Raw genomic sequence first — 20,588 nt, 5'->3', positions numbered from 1 at the left:
ACAATGAGTCCTTGCAAAGAATGAGTTAATTTATTAATTAATCTTCACTGGCCAGCTCTTTCGTCAGTGCACATAAAGTGTAAACAGGAGGCAATTGGATTTTAGGATGCTCAGTGTTCACTGTGAGTCTCTGTTACAATGAAGTATCTCATTGACTTGCTCTGTACGTGCCTCAGCACAAAAAGCACTGTCCCAACAGAATGTAGAAATTACGTTAAATATCAGGGTGAATCGCTCTTAGGAAAGACATTGTCTTTTTCAAATATAGCAACAAACAGGACTGTCCTTTTCTTCTGGAACTTTTAGCACTGTAACCAAGGGTGAACTTGGCAATATATAACAAGTTGATAAATGACTTGTGCTTGGTCCACAATCAACAATTAAATCAGCATAAGTTATCAAGGTGGCTCTAAACTCTAACTGGTACAGTGAATATTATAGTGTTGCAAAATATCCCTCTTGTAGGTAGATGCTTGCCGCAGGAACAAGGCACTTGTGTATATCTCTGGGCTTTTGGTCTCAGGGGGCACCTGTGTGCATCAGCTTGGTGTATATGTGCACTGAAGATGTATGACAGACTAGTTCCATGTCGCTTGATACTGTAGTTCAGCTTAACTCTACTCGGTCAAGCTCTACATAGCGTCTCCTCCACTGCAGCCTGACTCTCCCAGCATCTGGTTTGGCTCACCGAGTCCCTGCAGTCACAGCACCGGTTCTCTGAATCTTGACTCACTCTCAGGAGCACCCACACACACGGTTCTCTCTCTCTCTGCATCCTGGCTCTCAGATGTCACTCTGGCTCACATGTGCTTTCATTATCACTAATGGTCTCAGTACACATGTGGAAACACTAGTTTCTGCATGTTTTTAATAATTGACACATTCATTATTTAGTAGGGGCCACCTAATATTCAGCAAACTCCAGTGTCCTCAATCGTATCTATAATATTATTATACACATAATAATTTTGCCTCTAGAAAGGCTTTATCAAAGAGCCTCCCTAAAGGCAAAACTAGTCAGAGCACTACTTCCATCTTTCAATTGGTGCTGTTGTACCATCTCTGTGCTATACCTATACCACAACCTGTCACCAGTTGTTTATACAGTATTTCTGCTGCTGCTAAGAGACTGGTTTGTTAGCTCACATCAGGACTGTCTGTTTCCCTTGGTGGTGCTGGTACAGAGCATATGGATTCCCACTAAAAATCATCTTCATGCAAGCCGGACATTATACTGGTAATTTGGGACATGTGCAAGTACACCATTTTGGAGCCTATTTAACCATTAAAGCAGCATCAAGACTTTGATTAATCCATCACCTGTGGCATGTATACAGGCAGCGATTCCATTTACTTATCTGATTATTTTTAAACAGAGGTTTATAGAATAAGAACACATATTTTAGATATTGATATTTATGTGATAACTGTCATTGTTATACAGTATGTAGTGTGATTTTTCTTAAATGTTTTGTTATTGTTTAGCAATTCACGTGTCTTGATTACATCATTCTACCATACCAATGCCTCTGTTTTCAAAGTATAAGCTTTAATAAGTATATTCCTAAACATAACCTCACAGTAAATTATGAAAAGAGGTCGAAGCTTTAATTAATATTAATTAGAGATGTGCGGGCTCGGTTTTCTGATAACTGAGCCCAGCCAAACTTCATTGATCTGAGTGAATCCAAGCAGCGGCTCAGGTTTCCTGCTTTGCTTGGATTCCAAATCGAGGCAAAACATCATCATCCCAGCTTTGGATTCTCATGGGTTTTGGATTCTATATAGGATTCTCCCACAGTAATTTGGGCACCATTTCATACTAACTCCAGTCTGTTTGCTGTGCTGTGTGCTAACGTGTCTATTGGCTGCTGTGCTGTGTTCATACTCTCTATCTCCAGTGGCTGCTGCTGTGCTGTGTCCATCCACGCCCTGTGTCCAGTGGCTGCTGTGTTGTGTCCATCCGCTCCACCTCCAGTGGCTGCTCCTGAGCTGTGTCCATCCACTTCCTGTGTCCAGTGGTTGCTGCTGTGTCCATCCACTCCCTTACTAGTCTAACTGTCACACACAGTGGTGCTGCACTGTGTCTCCGTAGGTCATACCCCACTGCGATATAAGCAGTGTGACTCCACAGTTGTCATTTGCGGGAAAAAGTAAAAAAATAAATAATAGAAAGGAAAAAAAATAATTTTTGTTGTTATTTGTTTATACAACCTGTATTCATTGTCCCCCATTAATATTTTATGGCCTTAAATTTATTTTTCTTAATCAATCAAGTATAATTAATCAATCAATTAATTAATGCACCACTTCCATACATTTTGGGTGATTGTTTTTTAATAGCATTTTCCCCTTCTCTGATTTGTTTCTTTTATAACAGTAATAAAATAAGGACTAATCAATCAATTAATCAATAACATGCTTTTCCACTACATACGCCATCTCTTTTTCCCTATACTGCCCTAGGACCTCTGATCTAGTTCTTGATTAATGAAAACATTCTATAGCATTGTATAGTTTATATTAGGGGTGAGCGGGTTCGGATTTCTGAAATCCGAAACCCCCCGAGCCCCCCCGATCCGAGGCCGATCCGAGTCAGGCTTGACTTTTCCCACCTGACTCGGATCTGAAATCGAGGCAAAACGTCATCATCCCGCCTTCCGGGTCTCGCGGGTTTTGGATCCTAAATAAGGTACCCGCGTCGCCGCCATTTTCTCACTCGGCTGTGGACAGTGAAGAGGGAGGGTGGGAGTTAGGGCTGGCTGGGCTGTGTAGTGTAGTGCAGAGTAGTGTTGTGCTGTGCTGTGCTGCGCTGTGCTGCTGTTGTCCATAGGGGCTGTGTCCACTACTTCAAAGTCCATAGGGGCTGGCTGTGTTGTGCTGTGCTGTTGTTGTTAATAGGGGCTGTGTCCACTACTTCAAAGTCCATAGGGGCTGGCTGGACTGTGTTGTGCAGTCAGTTCTCCATAGGGGCTGTGTCCACTCCAAAGTCCTGTGCAGTGTCCCAGTCCTAAAGGGGTGCTGTAGAGTTGTCCAGGGGGTGCTCTGTCCATCAGGGGTGCTCCCCCCAAGTGCTAAAAAAATTATATTTTTTCTGTGTTTGTGAATTGTGTGCGCAGTAGCCGCACGTGCATCAACAAAGTAGTGCCAAGCGTGCGCCTGTGTCATAAGTAAAGGGCCGGCTGGCTTGACCATTAAAGGGTGCTGTAATTCCCAAAGTACACTCCAGTCCAAACCAAATAAAAAAATATTTTCTGTGTTTGTGAATTGTGTGCGCAGTAGCCGCACGTGCATCAACAAAGTAGTGCCAAGCGTGCGCCTGTGTCATAAGTAAAGGGCCGGCTGGCTTGACCATTAAAGGGTGCTGTAACCCCCAAAGTACATTCCAGTCCAAACCAAATAAAAAAATATTTTCTGTGTTTGTGAATTGTGTGCGCAGTAGCCGCACGTGCATCAACAAAGTAGTGCCAAGCGTGCGCCTGTGTCATAAGTAAAGGGCCGGCTGGCTTGACCGTTAATGGGTGCTGTAACCCCCAAAGTACACTCCAGTCCAAACCAAATAAAAAAATATTTTCTGTGTTTGTGAATTGTGTGCGCAGTAGCCGCACGTGCATCAACAAAGTAGTGCCAAGCGTGTGCCTGTGTCATAAGTAAAGGGCCGGCTGGCTTGACCGTTAAAGGGTGCTGTAACCCCCAAAGTACACTCCAGTCCAAACCAAATAAAAAAATATTTTCTGTGTTTGTGAATTGTGTGCGCAGTAGCCGCACGTGCATCAACAAAGTAGTGCCAAGCGTGCGCCTGTGTCATAAGTAAAGGGCAGGCTGGCTTGACCGTTAAAGGGTGCTGTAACCCCCAAAGTACACTCCAGTCCAAACGAAATAAAAAAATATTTTCTGTGTTTGTGAATTGTGTGCGCAGTAGCCGCACGTGCATCAACAAAGTAGTGCCAAGCGTGCGCCTGTGTCATAAGTAAAGGGCCGGCTGGATTGACTGTTAAAGGGTGCTGTAACCCCCAAAGTACACTCCAAACCAAATAAAAAAATATTTTCTGTGTTTGTGAATTGTGTGCGCAGTAGCCGCACGTGCATCAACAAAGTAGTGCCAAGCGTGCGCCTGTGTCATAAGTAAAGGGCCAGCTGGCTTGACTGTTAAAGGGTGCTGTAACCACCAAAGTACACTCCAGTCCAAACCAAATAAAAAAATATTTTCTGTGTTTGTGAATTGTGTGCGCAGTAGCCGCACGTGCATCAACAAAGTAGTGCCAAGCGTGCGCCTGTGTCATAAGTAAAGGGCCGGCAGGCTTGACCGATAAAAGGGTGCTGTAACCCCCAAAGTACACTCCAGTCCAAACCAAATAAAAAAATATTTTCTGTGTTTGTGAATTGTGTGCGCAGTAGCCGCACGTGCATTAACAAAGTAGTGAGAAGCGTGCGCCTGTGTCATATGTAAAGGGCCAGCTGGCTTGACTGTTATAGGGTGCTGTAACCCCCAAAGTACACTCCAAACCAAATAAAAAAATATTTTCTGTGTTTGCGAATTGTGTGCACTGTGGCTGCACGTGCATCAACAAAGGAGCAGCGCCTAGCGTGCGCCTGTATCCCATAAGTAAAGAGCCGGCTGGCTCATTTCTTAAAGGGTGGTGTAACCCACAAAGTGCACTACTCTCCAGCAAAAATAAAAAAAATATTTTCTGTGTTTGTGTGCGCCTTAGCCGCACGTGTATATCAATATAACATAAATGGAGGACCAAACTTTCTCAGATAAAAATAAAATAGGGAAAGATCAAGAACCACTTCCTCTTAGTGCTGTTGCTGCTACTGGGAGTTGTTCATCATCCCAGAGAGGAAGTAGGAACACCATTACTTTTACTAAACAATTGACCCTCCAACAGTCCCTAGCGATGAGGATGAAGTACGACAGCAGTCATCCTGAAGCAAAACGTATAACTGAGGCCTTGACTGCTATGTTGGTGTTAGACGTACATCCGGTATCCGCCATTAGTGCAGTGGGATTTAGACAATTGATGGAGGTAGTGTGTCCCCGGTTCCAAATCCCATCTAGATTCCACCTGCATCCTCTGTCTGTTAAAGGGTGGTGTAACCCTCAAAGTGCGCTCCACAAACAATAAAAAAATTCTTTTTTTTTCTGTCTTTGTGAATTGTGTGGGCTGTAGCCGCACTTGCATCCTCAAAGCAGCAGCGACAAGTGTGCATCTGTCTGTTAAAGTGTGGTGTAACCCTCAAAGTGCGCTCCACAAAATAAAAAAATTCTTTTTTTTCTGTCTTTGTGAAATGTGTGGGCTGTAGCCGCACCTGCATCCTTAAAGCAGCAGCGACAAGCGTGCGTCTGTCTGTTAAAGGGTGGTGACACCCTCAAAGTGTGCTCCACAAACAATAAAAAAATTATTCTTTTTTTTTCTGTCTTTGTGAATTGTGTGGGCTGTAGCCACACTTGCATCCTCAAAGCAGCAGCGACAAGTGTGCGTCTGTCTGTTAAAGGGTGGTGTAACCCTCAAAGTGCGCTCCACAAACAATAAAAATATTCTTCTTTTTTTTCTGTCTTTGTGAAATGTGTGGGCTGTAGTTGCACCTGCATCCTTAAAGCAGCAGCGACAAACGTGCGTCTGTCTGTTAAAGAGTGGTGATACCCTCAAAGTGCGCTCCACAAACAATAAAAATTTTCTTCTTTTTTTTCTGTCTTTGTGAATTGTGTGGGCTGTAGCCGCACTTGCATCCTCAAAGCAGCAGCGACAAACGTGCGTCTGTCTGTTAAAGGTTGGTGTAACCCTCAAAGTGCTCCAAAAAATAAAAAACTATTTTTTTAATGTGTTTGTGACTTGTGTGCGATGTTGCCGCACGTGCATCAACACAGTAGCAGCGCCAAGCGTGCGCCTGTGTCATAAGTCAAGGGCCGGTTTGGACATCTGGTCTGGATTGAAGGACGTGCCAACAATTTCTGACAAGTCTACTGTCACTGCATATGATACTGTCCTCAAAGCAGCAGCAACAAGCGTGCGTCTGTCTGTTAAAGGGTGGTGTAACCCTCAAAGTGCGCTCCACAAACAATAAAAATATTCTTCTTTTTTTTCTGTCTTTGTGAAATGTGTGGGCTGTAGCCACACCTGCATCCTTTAAGCAGCAGCGACAAGCGTGCGTCTGTCTGTTAAAGGGTGGTGACACCCTCAAAGTGTGCTCCACAAACAATAAAAATATTCTTCTTTTTTTTTCTGTCTTTGTGAAATGTGTGGGCTGTAGCCACACCTGCATCCTTAAAGCAGCAGCGACAAGCGTGCGTCTGTCTGTTAAAGGGTGGTGTAACCCTCAAAGTGCGCTCCACAAACAATAAAAAAATATTTCTTTTTTTTCTGTTTTTGTGAATTGTGTGGGCTGTAGCCGCACTTGCATCCTCAAAGCAGCAGCAACAAGCGTGCATCTGTCTGTTAAAGGGTGGTGACACCCTCAAAGTGTGCTCCACAAACAATAAAAATATTCTTCTTTTTTTTTCTGTCTTTGTGAAATGTGTGGGCTGTAGCCACACCTGCATCCTTAAAGCAGCAGTGACAAGCGTGCGTCTGTCTGTTAAAGGGAGGTGTAACCCTCAAAGTGCGCTCCACAAACAATAAAAAAATTCTTCTTTTTTTTCTGTCTTTGTGAATTGTGTGGGCTGTAGCCGCACTTGCATCCTCAAAGCAGCAGCGACAAGCGTGCGTCTGTCTGTTAAAGGGTGGTGTAACCCTCAAAGTGCGCTCCACAAACAATAAAAAAATTCTTCTTTTTTTTTCTGTCTTTGTGAAATGTGTGGGCTGTAGCCGCACCTGCATCCATAAAGCAGCAGTGACAAGTGTGCGTCTGTCTGTTAAAGGATTACATCGGTGACAGCTTCCAAGTAGGCATGTCAGACAGTCCGTACCTGTACTGGCAGGAAAAAGAAGCAATTTGGAGGTCCCTGTACAAACTTGCTCTATTTTACCTGAGTTGCCCCCCCTCCAGTGTGTACTCCGAAAGAGTGTTTAGTGCAGCCGGGAACCTTGTCAGCGAAAGGCATAGGAGGTTGCTTCCACAAAATGTGGAGAAGATGATGTTCATAAAATGAATTATCAACTCTTCCAGGGAGACCAGCCTCCAGAACGTACAGAGGGACCTGTGGTTGTGGATTCCAGCGGGGACGAATTAATACTCTGTGAGGATGAGGATGTACACAACACTGAAGAGGGTGAGGAATCGGTGGATGAGGAGGATGAGGACGACATCTTGCCTCCGTAGAGCCAGTTTGTGCAGGGACAGATTAATTGCCAGCTTGTTTTGTGGGTGCCCAAACAAACCAATCATTTCAGCCACAGTCGTGTGGCAGACCCTGGTGCTGAAATGTTTGGTTTGTTAAAGTGTGCATGTCCTGTTTATACAACATAAGGGTGGTTGGGAGGGCCCAAGGACAATTCCATCTTGCACCTCTTTTTTTTCTTTGAATTATGTACTGTTTGGGGCCTAGTTTTTCAAACTGCCATCCTGTCTGCCACTGCAGTGTCACTCCTAGATGGACCACGTGTTTGTGCCGCCCACTCGTATCTCTTAGCATAGTCATCCAGCTACCTCGGTGCAACCTTTTGGATATAAAAACACTATTGTGAGGTGTGATGTGTTCAGAATAGACTGGAAATGAGTGGAAATTAAGGTTATTGAGGTTAATAATAGCATAGGAGCAGAAAAACCCACAAATTCTGTGATTTTAGCTGTTTTTATGCTTTTTTAAAAAAAATACAGATCCAAAACACAGAACCCAGAACCCAAAACACGGAAGGGTGGTTTTGGCAAAACCAATCCAGATCCAAAACACGAAGAAAGATCCAGATCCAAAACCAAAACACAAAACACGAAAAGTGGCCGGTGCACACCCCTACTTTATATTAAACTGCCATCCTGTCTGCCACTGCAGTGCCACTCTGTTTCCTAGATGTGCCATGTTTGAGATTGATCTGTCATTTTATTACTTAGTAAGCCTGCTAGCTTGGTGCAAATTTTTGGCCTAAAATGGGTGAAAACAATATTGTGAGGTGGTCAAAATGTAAATGAATGGAAATTAATGTTACTGAAGTTAATAATACTGTAGGAACAAAAACAGGCCCAAATTATGCGATTTTAGTTTTTATGAATTCTTAAAAAAAAATACAGAGGCAAAACCAAAACCCGATGACGAATTAGAACCAAAACCAAAACACGTGGGTCGGCACTCATCTCTATTCAAAACTGAATGCATTTACACAGGCCAAATATGACTAACATCGATTTCGAAATCAAAATTGAATGTTAGCAAATTAGTGGTTTTGGCAGTGCATTAGACTGTTGGTTTCAGTAGCCATAAAAATCGACACCAAAATCAACCTTTAGTAAATATACCCCATGATGTTCTTTTATGAATTATAGTATCAGTATTCAGCAAACATATCAAATAAATAAAACAGTTTCACAAATTTTAAACTTTTTCTGACTATGTCCTTGAGACTTACACATTAATATTTGAAACCATTGTCGAATTTAACAATTTAATCTCTGAGGATACCCTAATTTATTGTGACAGTGTCACTTAAATCAGTTTATCTTATATTTGAAAGAATGAAAGTAAGTTTATTGGTCTGGATTTCTCTTTAAAACTGTTATACTGATTACTTTGCTTTTCCTTTTCTTTCTAGGTTTCCTTTTTCTTATTCATTATATTTGTGGCATACACCATGCTTTCGTTCAACATGAGAGATGCAATAATAACCAGTATTTTGACCTCTTCATCGCATACCATTGTTTTGAGTGTCTACTTATCTTCTTCTGAAGGTGGAACAGAACACTTGGTCTGGCAGGTATGTGCTATCATTTAATTAACTGCTGAAAAAGTCATGTTGAGTTTCTCAAGGCCCTTAATATTTGCCAAAAGCAACTACAGCATAAACCACAATTTGGCCAGTTTGATTAATCAGTGTCACCTCCAGACAATAGTATCATAAGTATTAAACTAAGATGATTGACCACACTTATCTCAAAGATAGTAGGCAGCTGTCACTACAACTTTGTCACTTGGCACATTCTCATAGCCAAGAGGTATACTGTACTGCTGAACATTCACAGGATTATGCTTAGGTGGTCTCAAAAGAGGCATAAATAATGCTAAAACCATGCAAAAATAGCATATTTACACCCCAAGATGTGTAGATTTCTGCATTAGCAGTAACTTTGCACCAGCTATAAGTCAAATACACGTATGCCCATGTTTTTAATCATTTGTTTTGCTTGCAAAATACGCATTTGCTGTTAGGCATCAATAAAAGTTAAACTTCTCTAATCCAGTATAAACAACTTTACATCTCAAGAAAATACATTTGCAAAGATACATAAGGAGATGTGTCAAGCAGTGGAGGGAGATAAAGTGGAAAGGTTGTCCAAATCAACCAATCAGCTTCTAACTGTCATTCATCTAGCACAATCTTTGAAATGACAGTTAGAAGCTGATTGGTTGCTTTGGGCAACTACACCATTCTATCTCTCTCCCATACTTGATACATCTCACCTGCAGACATAACAGCTTAATATTTTTTGAAGCAATGAAGAAAGCACTAATCAGCATGAGCAAGTGCATTTAATTTCTGGCAAACACATGGAGTTCACTAATACTTGCAATCATCATCTTCTATATTTGCACCTTCCCTTACCATCAGAATGATGCAGCTTTCTCTGGAGTATATGTAGTAGTGACTCAGTATGCATCTGATTGCAATTGCACCAACACACCCTTAATATACTCATACATCTGAACATGCCATCCCTCCCTCATCTCAATGTTGACATTCTGCATGTCTTTATATTATACCACATGCATTGATATCTATAGTGTTTGTCTATAAGACGTGATATGATTTGGGTCTTGCAGAGAGTAGCTCATCTATGCCACTTTGTGCCTCAAAGCTAAAAGTCTGTGACACTACTTAGTTTCTAACATGTGCAAAAGGGTTAAAACATGGATTCAGTTTCCACTTTAAAAGTCTCATTAGGATTTTAGAAGCTTGTTTTTTATAGTTTTTTTCCATGTATCCGGTTTGTTTTTCTTGATACTGTAGTTATTACAGGACTGTTAGTAATTAATCAATCAATGATTTACCTAGTTTCCACTAATTACTCCACCTCCATTTATATGTTCTGGCCTCTGATCTAGTTCTTGATTAAAGAAAAAATGTTATTGGATTGTATAGTTTATTAAACTGCCTTCCTGTCTACCACTGGAGTACCATTATGTTTCATAGATGTGCTATATTATTTAAAACTATGAGTTTGTGCCAATTCTCTGTTGCTTACTTTAGCCAGCCAGCTCGTTGCAGCCTTTGGCCAATATTGGTGAAAATGACTGGAAATTCAAAGTCTTATTTGTTAACCTGTGCAAAAGGGTTAAAACATTGTGTCACAATTAAATTAAATGAATAAAATACTAAATAAAATGATGTGGCCTCCTAAGGTGCAAACATGTCAATGACTCCTGGCAGTTAAATGATTATTTTGCCAACAGCCAAAAGGAAATTGACTAATCAGATTAAGACCTTTGATATCTTTACCCTAACACAGTTGTAATAAAATTGCCAACAGATTTGAAAGTAAGCATCCCCCAAAGCTTATTTAAACACTATTGTAAATAATTGCTGTAGAATAAAAAACAATAACATATTTAAAAAAAAATGTACTTGGCTAACCCTAAAGAGGATTTGTTAGTTTTTATACAGTTACATATGCACTCTGTGTGTGTGTATTATATATATATATATATATATATATATATATTACACACACATACACACACAGTATATAAAGAAACTAAAATTTCCCTATGCTACATTAACCAGGGGAATGCATAAACCATTGATATGCTATAGATGTAAAAGTTGTATGGATATTTTTTTTAAATTATAATAACAGCTAAAATCATGTAATATGTGCCTGCTTTTGTTCCTATAGTACTATTGACCTCAATAACATTAATTTCCAGTCATTTCTAGTCAATTTTTTGACCAACTCACAATATTGTTCACCAATATTGGTCATAGGCTTGCTGGCTAAACTAAGTCACAGAGCAGCGACACAAACACGTCAGTTTAAAAGAATATAACACATCTATGAAACATTGTGGCACAGTAGTGGCAGACAGGATGGCAGTTTAATAAACTATACAACTTCATAGAAAGAATTACCATATATACTCGAGTATAAGTCGACCCGAATATAAGCCGAGGTACCTAATTTTACCCCAAAAAACTGGGAAAACTTATTGACTCGAGTATAAGCTTAGGGTGGGAAATGCAGCAGCTGGTAGTACCCCCAGTAGTAATCCCCCCTGGTAGTGCCCCCAGAAGTAATTCTCCCTGGTAGTGCCCCCAGTAGTAATTCCCCCTGGTAGTGCCCCCAGTAGTAATCCCCACCTGGTAGTGCCCCCAGAAGTAATCCTCCCCTGGTAGTGCCCCAAGTAATCCCCCCCTGGTAGAGTCCCCACAAGTAATCCCCCTCTGGTAGGGCCCCCACAAGTAATCCCCCCCTGGTAGTGCCCCCATAAGTAATACCCCCTGGTAGTGCCCCCAGTAGTCCTAATGACAAAAAAAAAAACACTTACCTGAAACCCCGCTCCTGGTCCCACCGCTGCTATCAGCTCCTCCGGCCGCTTTGCATTATGGGAGAGACGTCATCACTAAGTGGGCTGTCATAGTTATGTAATCTTTTGTTTGACCAGTATCGCTTGTCCACATTTCTGTGGTTTAGTGAATAGTGTGTACAATGGCATTATCTTGTCCAAGAACTAGTTTTAATGTCCCTGTACAGACAAGGAATTGCTGTTCTTGTAAAATGGAATCGAGATGTAGTTTGATAGCAGGGACACAGGATCTCAATTAACTGTCTAAAACCAAATCATTGATGGCGGATATTGGACGCAGATCTAATAAATCCACTGTGCAACTGGATGGCTACATTCATACTTATCTTCTGTTGCAAAGGATTGTTTCAGTTCATTGTTGTTTGAAACTAGTCTTCTTGGTACCCTTCTGGGATGAACATTTATGCCCAATAGCAGCAGCAGCAGTACAAACCTGGTGGTACCCTAATAACGACCGTATATTTTTTTAACACAGATGTTTTATTGTAAAATGTTTTAACTGTAACTGAAGGTTCTAACTCATAACAAACTGCCTTACAGCGGCCCTAGTATAAGCTGGGAGCACCCTAATAATAATAATGTTATATTTTTTAACACACAAGTTTTATAGAAAAAATTTAGAACAGTGCCTGAAGGCCTCTTAACACACAAACTGCCTCAGAGGTGGCACCCTAATGAGGTTATATTTTTTATTGTAAAATGTTTTAACTGTGCCTAAACACACAACAATCTGCCTCACAGCACCCCTAATATAAGCCAGATGGCACCCAAATAATTATATTATATTTTTTAACACACAAGTTTTATATTAAAATGCCTTACAGTGCTTCTAGTATAAGGGTGGCACCCTAATGACGTTATAATCTTTTTTTTGTTTTATAAAAAAAAAGTGTCCCAGTAGGGATTTTAAGTAACACAGTGATGCAGTCCACTCCTATGGCATTTTTTGTGCCACACTGTGCTGCTCTATAGTGCCATTTAACACAGTACTCCTACTTGTTGTTGTTTCGTTTTTTTTTTTTAAATATGCACTAGTTGGCTTTTTTTTATTTTAGTAATAAACACAGAGCTGCAGTCCACTCCGATGGCATTTTTGTGCCTCACAGTGCTGCAGCCATATATACAAAGTGCCCTTATATACTGGAATAAGTGCCCCTATATTAGCTTTTCCTGTCCACTCCTCTTATTGGCATTTATTCAGTGCTGCAGCCCACTGCCTACTCTCTCTCCCTCTATTATCCAATGTGAAATGGTGCCTGGTGACGAGGAAGAGTCTTTAATATGTAATCCAAAACACACAAGATCTGACACCAGGAAGATTATGTTTTTCCTTATTTTGAGATCCGAACATGGTGGGAAGACCTGAGCCCTGGCTCATTTTTACTCATAACCCCTAAGTTCGGGTGTGTTCTGTTTCCATGGAAACCGAACTGCACATCTCTAGTTGTATGTAATCTTCAATGTCATGCTTGCACCAGGGGATGTAGTCGACATCCCATCACACACAATGCCGGTGGTCAGAATCAGACAGCAGTCAGAATCATGACTCCAGATTGTGGAAGGCTGCGATCCTGATGGTAAGGATTAGGTTTAGGGATAGGTTTAGGGTTAGAAGTTAGGGTTAGGCACTAGTGGGAGGGTTATGGTTAAGCTGTGGGAGAAGAGGATTAGGGTCAGGCTGCAGGGGGGACGGTTAGGGTTAGGCTGCAGGAGGTGAGGGTTAGGCTTTGGGAAAGGTGTGTTAGGGGTCGGGGTATGTTAAGGGGAAGGGTTAAAATACTTACTTGCATATGTCAGGATTTCCGCCATTGATATTATGCTACCGGGTTTCTGATCGCCAGCATTATGAGCGCTGGAATTGCAGACCCAACCCATTTCTTCTTACAGTCCTCTTTGCTTTCATAGTAACTGAGCTATGACATACAGTACTGGCCATCCAGGGGTGAATAGGATTCAAAAAAATTAAGTTAACATGACATTTCCATGTACCTTAGCAAGTGCTACTAGATTATACTCTAACAAGCAGGGTGAGCATATGGGAAATAGTTAGTATGCCCCGATGGGTATTGTGGGGTGTTGAAGCACTTTATACTATAGAAACACAGTTTATATGTAATTAAAAAATGTGTTGAACTTCACTTGTTTACAAAGCCGATTGAATTCTCACAGCAAATAAAACTGTATAATGGATGTCAAAAGGATTATCCATAAGTCTATTTTCCTCAATATTGGGGTATATTGTTACCAAAGAACCATAAATCGTCTTTGCATCTTTTTATCAGATTCTTGCAACATTGTAGTACTACCGGCTATGACCATTTAGAGCTTGGTAAAATTTGAATGTACCATTTGACACCATCTCAAAGTGACTTAAGCTGGTCCAGTATATTGGAGGTGCCAAAACAGTAGTTTGAAGTGAGTCATTTAGCATTTTTACTTTTCCAAATACCCCCACACTGAGCATTCTATATATTTAAATGTCACCAACCCTTCGTAATTTACTGATATTATGGAAGAGAGAGTGTATTTGTTAAGGGGTGTGTTATTTTCCCTCTGTGCCTGTTTTGCTTTGTTTGTACCTGCCGGCAATTGCCAGTTTAAACCTCATATATTGGAAGCAAATATTAAATTTTTCATTAAATAACTAACATCAGGTTAGAAGTAATATATACAGTATATATGAACTCACAAAGTGTTAACCAGAATTATATACCTTTTAAATCATTTGGATAATTTCCTTTCAATAAGAATGATGCACACAAGATGTAGCAAAGCAAAGATGTATTTATAATTAAATTAATTTATGTATTCATGTTCATAAAACAGTATTTAAACTTTACAATACTAGTCAAAATACAATCAGCGAAGAGAGAGGGGGAGGGGAAAGAGAGAGAGATGCTAGGAAAGCATGGTGAGAGATGGGTTTGTATGTTCTGTGTGGGGGATGTTAGACTGCATGTTCCTATTGTTTACAGGTAGCCATTTTGACTGCAGACTCCATTTTGAATATGAGAAAAACTCCCATAAAACTAGCTCTGGAATATCCACAGAATGCATCCAGTAATTCCTACTACTATTATGAATATGCAAACTGAATATTGTATGCCAATTGCTAATACATCAGGCAAACACTACACCATGTAATACTCCAACATGCACATCACAAGCTGATTCCAATGTCCAACAATATCATCCCAACACAGACCTCACAATCCCTCCAGACTGCATCCAGCACTCACTAGACTGGGGAGGGGGGTAGAAGCACATGGACTTCCTTTGTTTACAAGCTTCCTGGTCTCCAGACTCCATTTTGAAGGCAAGAAAACTCACATAATGTTGTAACTCTGTAAATTATATATCCATTAATGATCATAATTATAATAACTATAACAAACCTATTTGAACTATATAACACCAAACCTACGTTAGTATTATAACTATGATAACTATGATCACAATACTAGTAATTCACAACTTCCATTGAATCAAGCACATGGTTCAATGGGGGAAGGGGGAGCACATGTTTCAAGGCCCATATCACAAAAGGGAACAGCACATGGCAGTCACCATTTTCCTTTAATAAACTACAATCACCAGCTAACATCAAACTGAAATATATATTCTACAGATTGCAATAATTCAACCAGTTTCCATCTTATTTCTAAATACACCATGTTCAGGGCCGGACTAAGGCTTGTGAGGGCCCTGGGGCAACTAAGTTGTGGGGGCCCCCACCAAGCCACATGGAGCCTACCCCCCTCCCCACCACACATTAAACACGCACACACACACATATAATATATATGTAGCAAACATATATTTTATATAACTTACACACACATATACAGTATACAAACTCATACACACTAACACATATACATACTGTTGTAACGTAATAAAACCTCTGGTACAATCCTTCCTATACCTTCTAAACCTGCCTATACCTTCTAAAATTGATGCTATTTGCATACGCAGTCATACAGTAAAATAAAAGCCTTCAGACCTTGAACATGTGTTTCCAAAGCACAAAGTATATTTTTCAACATAAAACAGTAGGTTACTCGCTGTGATCTAAAGACAATTTAGCGAAAAGGAATTATACAGACTCAAGGTACAGTTATTACATATGCAAAAAAAACAGTGATTAAACTTCAAACAATGAGAGAGGGAGAGAGAGATGTCTGCGAGAGAGAGAGAGAGAGAGAGAGATGTCTGCGAGAGAGAGAGAGATAATACAACCATACAAAGAGAGAGAGAGAGAGGGAGAGATAGATGTCTGCGAGAGAGAGAGAGAGAGAGAGAGAGAGAGAGAGATAATACAACCATACAAAGAGAGAGGGAGAGAGAGAGATGTCTGCGAGAGAGAGAGAGAGAGAGAGAGAGAGAGAGAGAGAGAAAGAGAGAGAGAGATAATACAACCATACAAAGAGAGAGGGAGAGAGAGAGATAATACAACCATACAAAAAGAGAGGGGGAGAGAGAGAGAGAGAATACAACCATACAAAGAGAGAGGGAGAGAGAGAGAGATCAAAATACAATGAGAGAGATATATATGTCTGCTGACAGCACATGTCCAAGATGGTTGGTGAGGGTGTGTGTGTGTGTGGGGGGGGTTGGGAATGATACATGACCTATTGTCCAAACCGCATAGTCTCTAGACAAACTCCATTTTGAAAATAAGAAAACTCACATTAAGTTGTAACTCTGTAAATCATTATATCCATTAATGATCACAATTATAATAACTACAACAACCATGCTAAACAGGTCACTTCAAATGGACACAGATCAGCCTCCAAAAGCTTGTTGTCTCCTTATTCCCCCCTCCATGCATAACTAAGCTGCTAACATTTTACAAGGTACATTTTGGTGTTTTAACTCTCTACGGTCCATAAGTTGAGAATGCATGTTGCGATCTTCACTCCGATGATACCGGAAAGCTGTTGAGAAAGTGTAGATCAGTACAATACCAAACACTATTTGCTTATCACGTATTAAACATTAGATACCAAATAGTCTTTATTTCACAGCATTAGCAATAAATGAATAAATCTTGAATATTACACTTTGGAGCTATGGAACCTTTTATGTAAGTGTGCAGTGTATGTATGTGAGGAGAAACAACACTAAATAGCATTGTGCGTCTGGGGGGTACTTAGCGAGCAGCACTAAGCTGGAAAGGTATCTCTGAGTGTATGGGATTAAGTCGGTATTGGTTGTGTAGGGATCGTTCAAAAGCTGAACGTGCTACTAATTAGCAATTTAGCGCTGTGTTTTGTGTACTATGTGTTTTTTGACAAAATGGCGCTGTGTACTCTATTTATAAAATGGAGTCTTGTCGCCATTCGCAAGGTGGCATCGCGCAAACCCTGTCTGCCAATCGTCCGGCTTCGACAATACACAGTATACACACACTAACACATATATACACATTAACACATACTGTACATACATACTAACACATACACAGTATATACACATACTAACACATATTGTATATACAATAACACACATATATACACAAACACATACATACACAGTATACACACACAAACACATACTGTATATACAATAACACACATATATACACAAACATAAACATACACATATAGACACATACATACACATATATAAACAATATAACAGTACACATACACTTACATTTTATACAGCTGAGGTTCCCTTCATTAGGCTCCGCCCCCTCGCACTGATATCTCGCTATTTGTGGGTCATATGGGGGTGGGGCTTGTCATATAGGCTCCACCCCCACATCGGCCACGCTACCAGGGGAAATTGTCAGCATGCCGTGCTCGAGTGGTGGGGGCCCCTCGCCCCTCTGTGTGTGGGGGCCCCGGGACGACCGCTCCTGTCGCCCCCCCTTAATCCGGCCCTGACCATGTTATAGCTAAGCTACCAGTATACAACACATAGGGCCTGATTCAGACTTGGGAATAGAGAGAGACATAGCACTTAATGTGAACCTGAACAAACCATATTGCAAGGGGTGTAAATGTAAATACATCATTTTTTTTGCATGTTTGGTAAATACTGGCTTCTTTTGCATATAGCCCACAAATACTGCACAGCTTTATTATTACTCTAAAAATTAGATATCAGTTTGGACTAGGGGTGAGCGGGTTCGGATTTCTGAAATCCGAACCCCCCCCGAGCCCCCCCGATCCGAGGCCGATCCGAGTCAGGCTCGACTTTTCCAGCCTGACTCGTATCTGAAATCAAGGCAAAACGTCATCATCCCGCCTTCCGGGTCTCGCGGGTTTTGGATTCTATATAAGGTACCGCGTCGCCGCCATTTTCTCACTCGGCTGTGGACAGTGAAGAGGGAGGGTGGAAGTTAGGGCTGGCTGGGCTGAGTAGTGTAGTGTAGTGTAGTGTTGTAATGTGTTGTGCTGTGCTGCTGTTGTCCATAGGGGCTATGTCCACTCCTCCAAAGTCCATAGGGGCTGGCTGTGTTGTACTGTGCTGCTGTTGTCCATAGGGGCTGTGTCCACTCCTCCAAAGTCCATAGGGGCTGGCTGTGTTGTGCTGTGCTGCTGTTGTCCATAGGGGCTGTGCCCACTCCTCCAAAGTCCACAGGGACTGGCTGGACTGTGTTGTGCAGTGTCCCAGTCCTAAAGGGGTGCTGTAGTGTTGTCCAGGGGGTGCTCTATCCATCAGGGATGCTCCCCCCAAGTGCAAAAAAAATAAATATTTTTTCTGTATGTGAATTGTGTGCACAGTAGCCGCACGTGCATCAACAAAGTAGTGCCAAGCGTGCGCCTGTGTCATAAGTAAAGGGCCGGCTGGCTTGACCATTATAGGGTGCTGTAACCCCCAAAGTGCAAAACAAAACAAAATAAATTTTTTTTTTCTGTGTTTGTGAATTGTGTGCACTGTGGCTGCACGTGCATCAACAAAGGAGCAGCGCCAAGCGTGCGCCTGTTTCCCATAAGTAAAGGGCTGGCTGGCTTGTCCGTTAAAGGGTGCTGTAACCCCCAAAGGGCACTCCAAAAAAAAAAAATATATATTTTTTTTTGTGTTTGTGAATTGTGTGTGCAGTAGCAGCAGGTGCATCTACAAAGTAGTGCCAAGCGTGCGCCTGTGTCATAAGTAAAGGGCTGGCTGGCTTGACCGTTAAAGGGTGCTATAACCCCCAAAGTGCACTCCAAACAAAATAAAAAAATATTTTCTGTGTTTGTGAATTGTGTGCACTGTGGCTGCACGTGCAGCAACAAAGGAGCAGCGCCAAGTGTGCGCCTGTGTCCCATAAGTAAAGGGCCGGCTGGCTCATTTCTTAAAGGGTGGTGTAACCCACAAAGTGCACTAGTGTCCAACAAAAATAAAAAAATATTTTCTGTGTTTGTGTGCGCCTTAGCCACACGTATATATCAATATAACATAAATGGAGGACCAAACTTTCTCAGATAAAAATAAAATAGGGAAAGATCAAGAACCACTTCCTCCTAGTGCTGTTGCTGCTGCTGGGAGTTGTTCATCATCCCAGAGAGGAAGTAGGAACACCATTACTTTTACTAAACAATTGACCCTCCAACAGTCCCTAGCGAGGAGGATGAAGTACGACAGCAGTCATCCTGAAGCAAAACGTATAACTGAGGCCTTTACTGCTATGTTGGTGTTAGACGTGCGTCTGGTATCCGCCATTAGTGCAGTGGGATTTAGACAATTGATGGAGGTAGAGTGTCCCCGGTTCCAAATCCCGTCTAGATTCCACCTGCATCCTCAAAGCAGCAGCAACAAGCATGCGTCTGTGTGTTAAAGGGTGGTGTAACCCTTAAAGTGCGCTCCACAATCAATAAAAAAAAAAATTTTTTTTCTGTCTTTGTGAATTGTGTGGGCTGTAGCTGCACCTGCATCCTCAAAGCAGCAGCGACAAGCATGTGGCTGTCTGTTAAAGGGTGGTGTAACCCTCAAAGTGCGCTCCACAAACAATAAAAAAATTCTTCTTTTTTTTTCTGTCTTTGTGAATTGTGTGGGCTGTAGCCGCACCCGCATCCTCAAAGCAGCAGCGACAAGCGTGCATCTGTCTGTCAAAGGGTGGTGTACCCCCAAAGTGCGCTCCACAAAAAAATAAATTCTTTTTTTTTTTCCTGTCTTTGTGAAATATGTGGACTGTAGCCGCACCTGCATCCTCAAAGAAGCAGCGACAAGCGTGCGTCTGTCTGTTAAAGGGTGGTGTAACCCCCAAAGTGCGCTCCAACCAAAATAAAATATTCTTTTTTTCTGTGTTTGTGTGTGAATTGTATGCGCAGTAGCCGCACCTGCATCCTCAAAGCAGCAGCGACAAGCGTGCATCTCTCTGTTAAAGGATTACATCGGTGACAGTATCCAAGTAGGCATGTCAGACAGTCCGTACATGTACTGGCAGGAAAAAGAGGCAATTTGGAGGCCCCTGTACAAGCTAGCTCTATTTTACCTGAGTTGCCCCCCCTCCTTGTCAGCGAAAGGCGTAGGAGGTTGCTTCCACAAAATGTGGAGAAGATGATGTTCATAAAATGAATTATCAACTCTTCCAGGGAGACCCGCCTCCAGAATGTACAGAGGGACCTGTAGTGGTGGATTCCAGTGGGGACAACTCGTCCCCGCTGGAAACCACCACTACAGGTCCCTCTGTACGTTCTGTCGGCGGGTCTCCCTGGAAGAGTTGATAATTCATTTTTATGAACATCATCTTCTCCACATTTAGTCTGTGAGGATGAGGATGTACACAACACTGAAGAGGGTGAGGAATCGGTGGATGAGGAGGATGAGGACGACATCTTGCCTCCGTAGAGCCAGTTTGTGCAGGGAAACATTAATTGCCAGCTTGTTTTGTGGGGGTCCAGACGAACCAATCGTTTCAGCCACAGTCGTGTGGCAGACCCTGGCGCTGAAATGATTGGTTTGTTAAAGTGTGCAT

General features: G+C 41.7%; 1 protein-coding gene across 1 annotated transcript in view; it reads left to right on the top strand.

The window, feature by feature from the left end:
- The window catches only part of ADCY2 (adenylate cyclase 2), a 1,382,785-nt gene that overhangs the window by 409,038 nt on the left and 953,159 nt on the right, over positions 1 to 20,588 (top strand). The window contains exon 3 of the mRNA XM_088442287.1: positions 8,688 to 8,849. Coding sequence (XP_088298413.1) covers positions 8,688 to 8,849 — 162 coding nt within the window. The remainder of the gene's footprint in view (positions 1 to 8,687; positions 8,850 to 20,588) is intronic.

The sequence above is a fragment of the Taudactylus pleione genome, unplaced genomic scaffold (assembly GCF_031769625.1).
Source record: "Taudactylus pleione unplaced genomic scaffold, aTauple2 ptg000309l, whole genome shotgun sequence".
Taxonomy (NCBI): domain Eukaryota; kingdom Metazoa; phylum Chordata; class Amphibia; order Anura; family Myobatrachidae; genus Taudactylus; species Taudactylus pleione.
The sequence above is the reverse complement of the archived record's forward strand: the minus strand, read 5'-3'. Positions and strand labels throughout refer to the sequence as shown.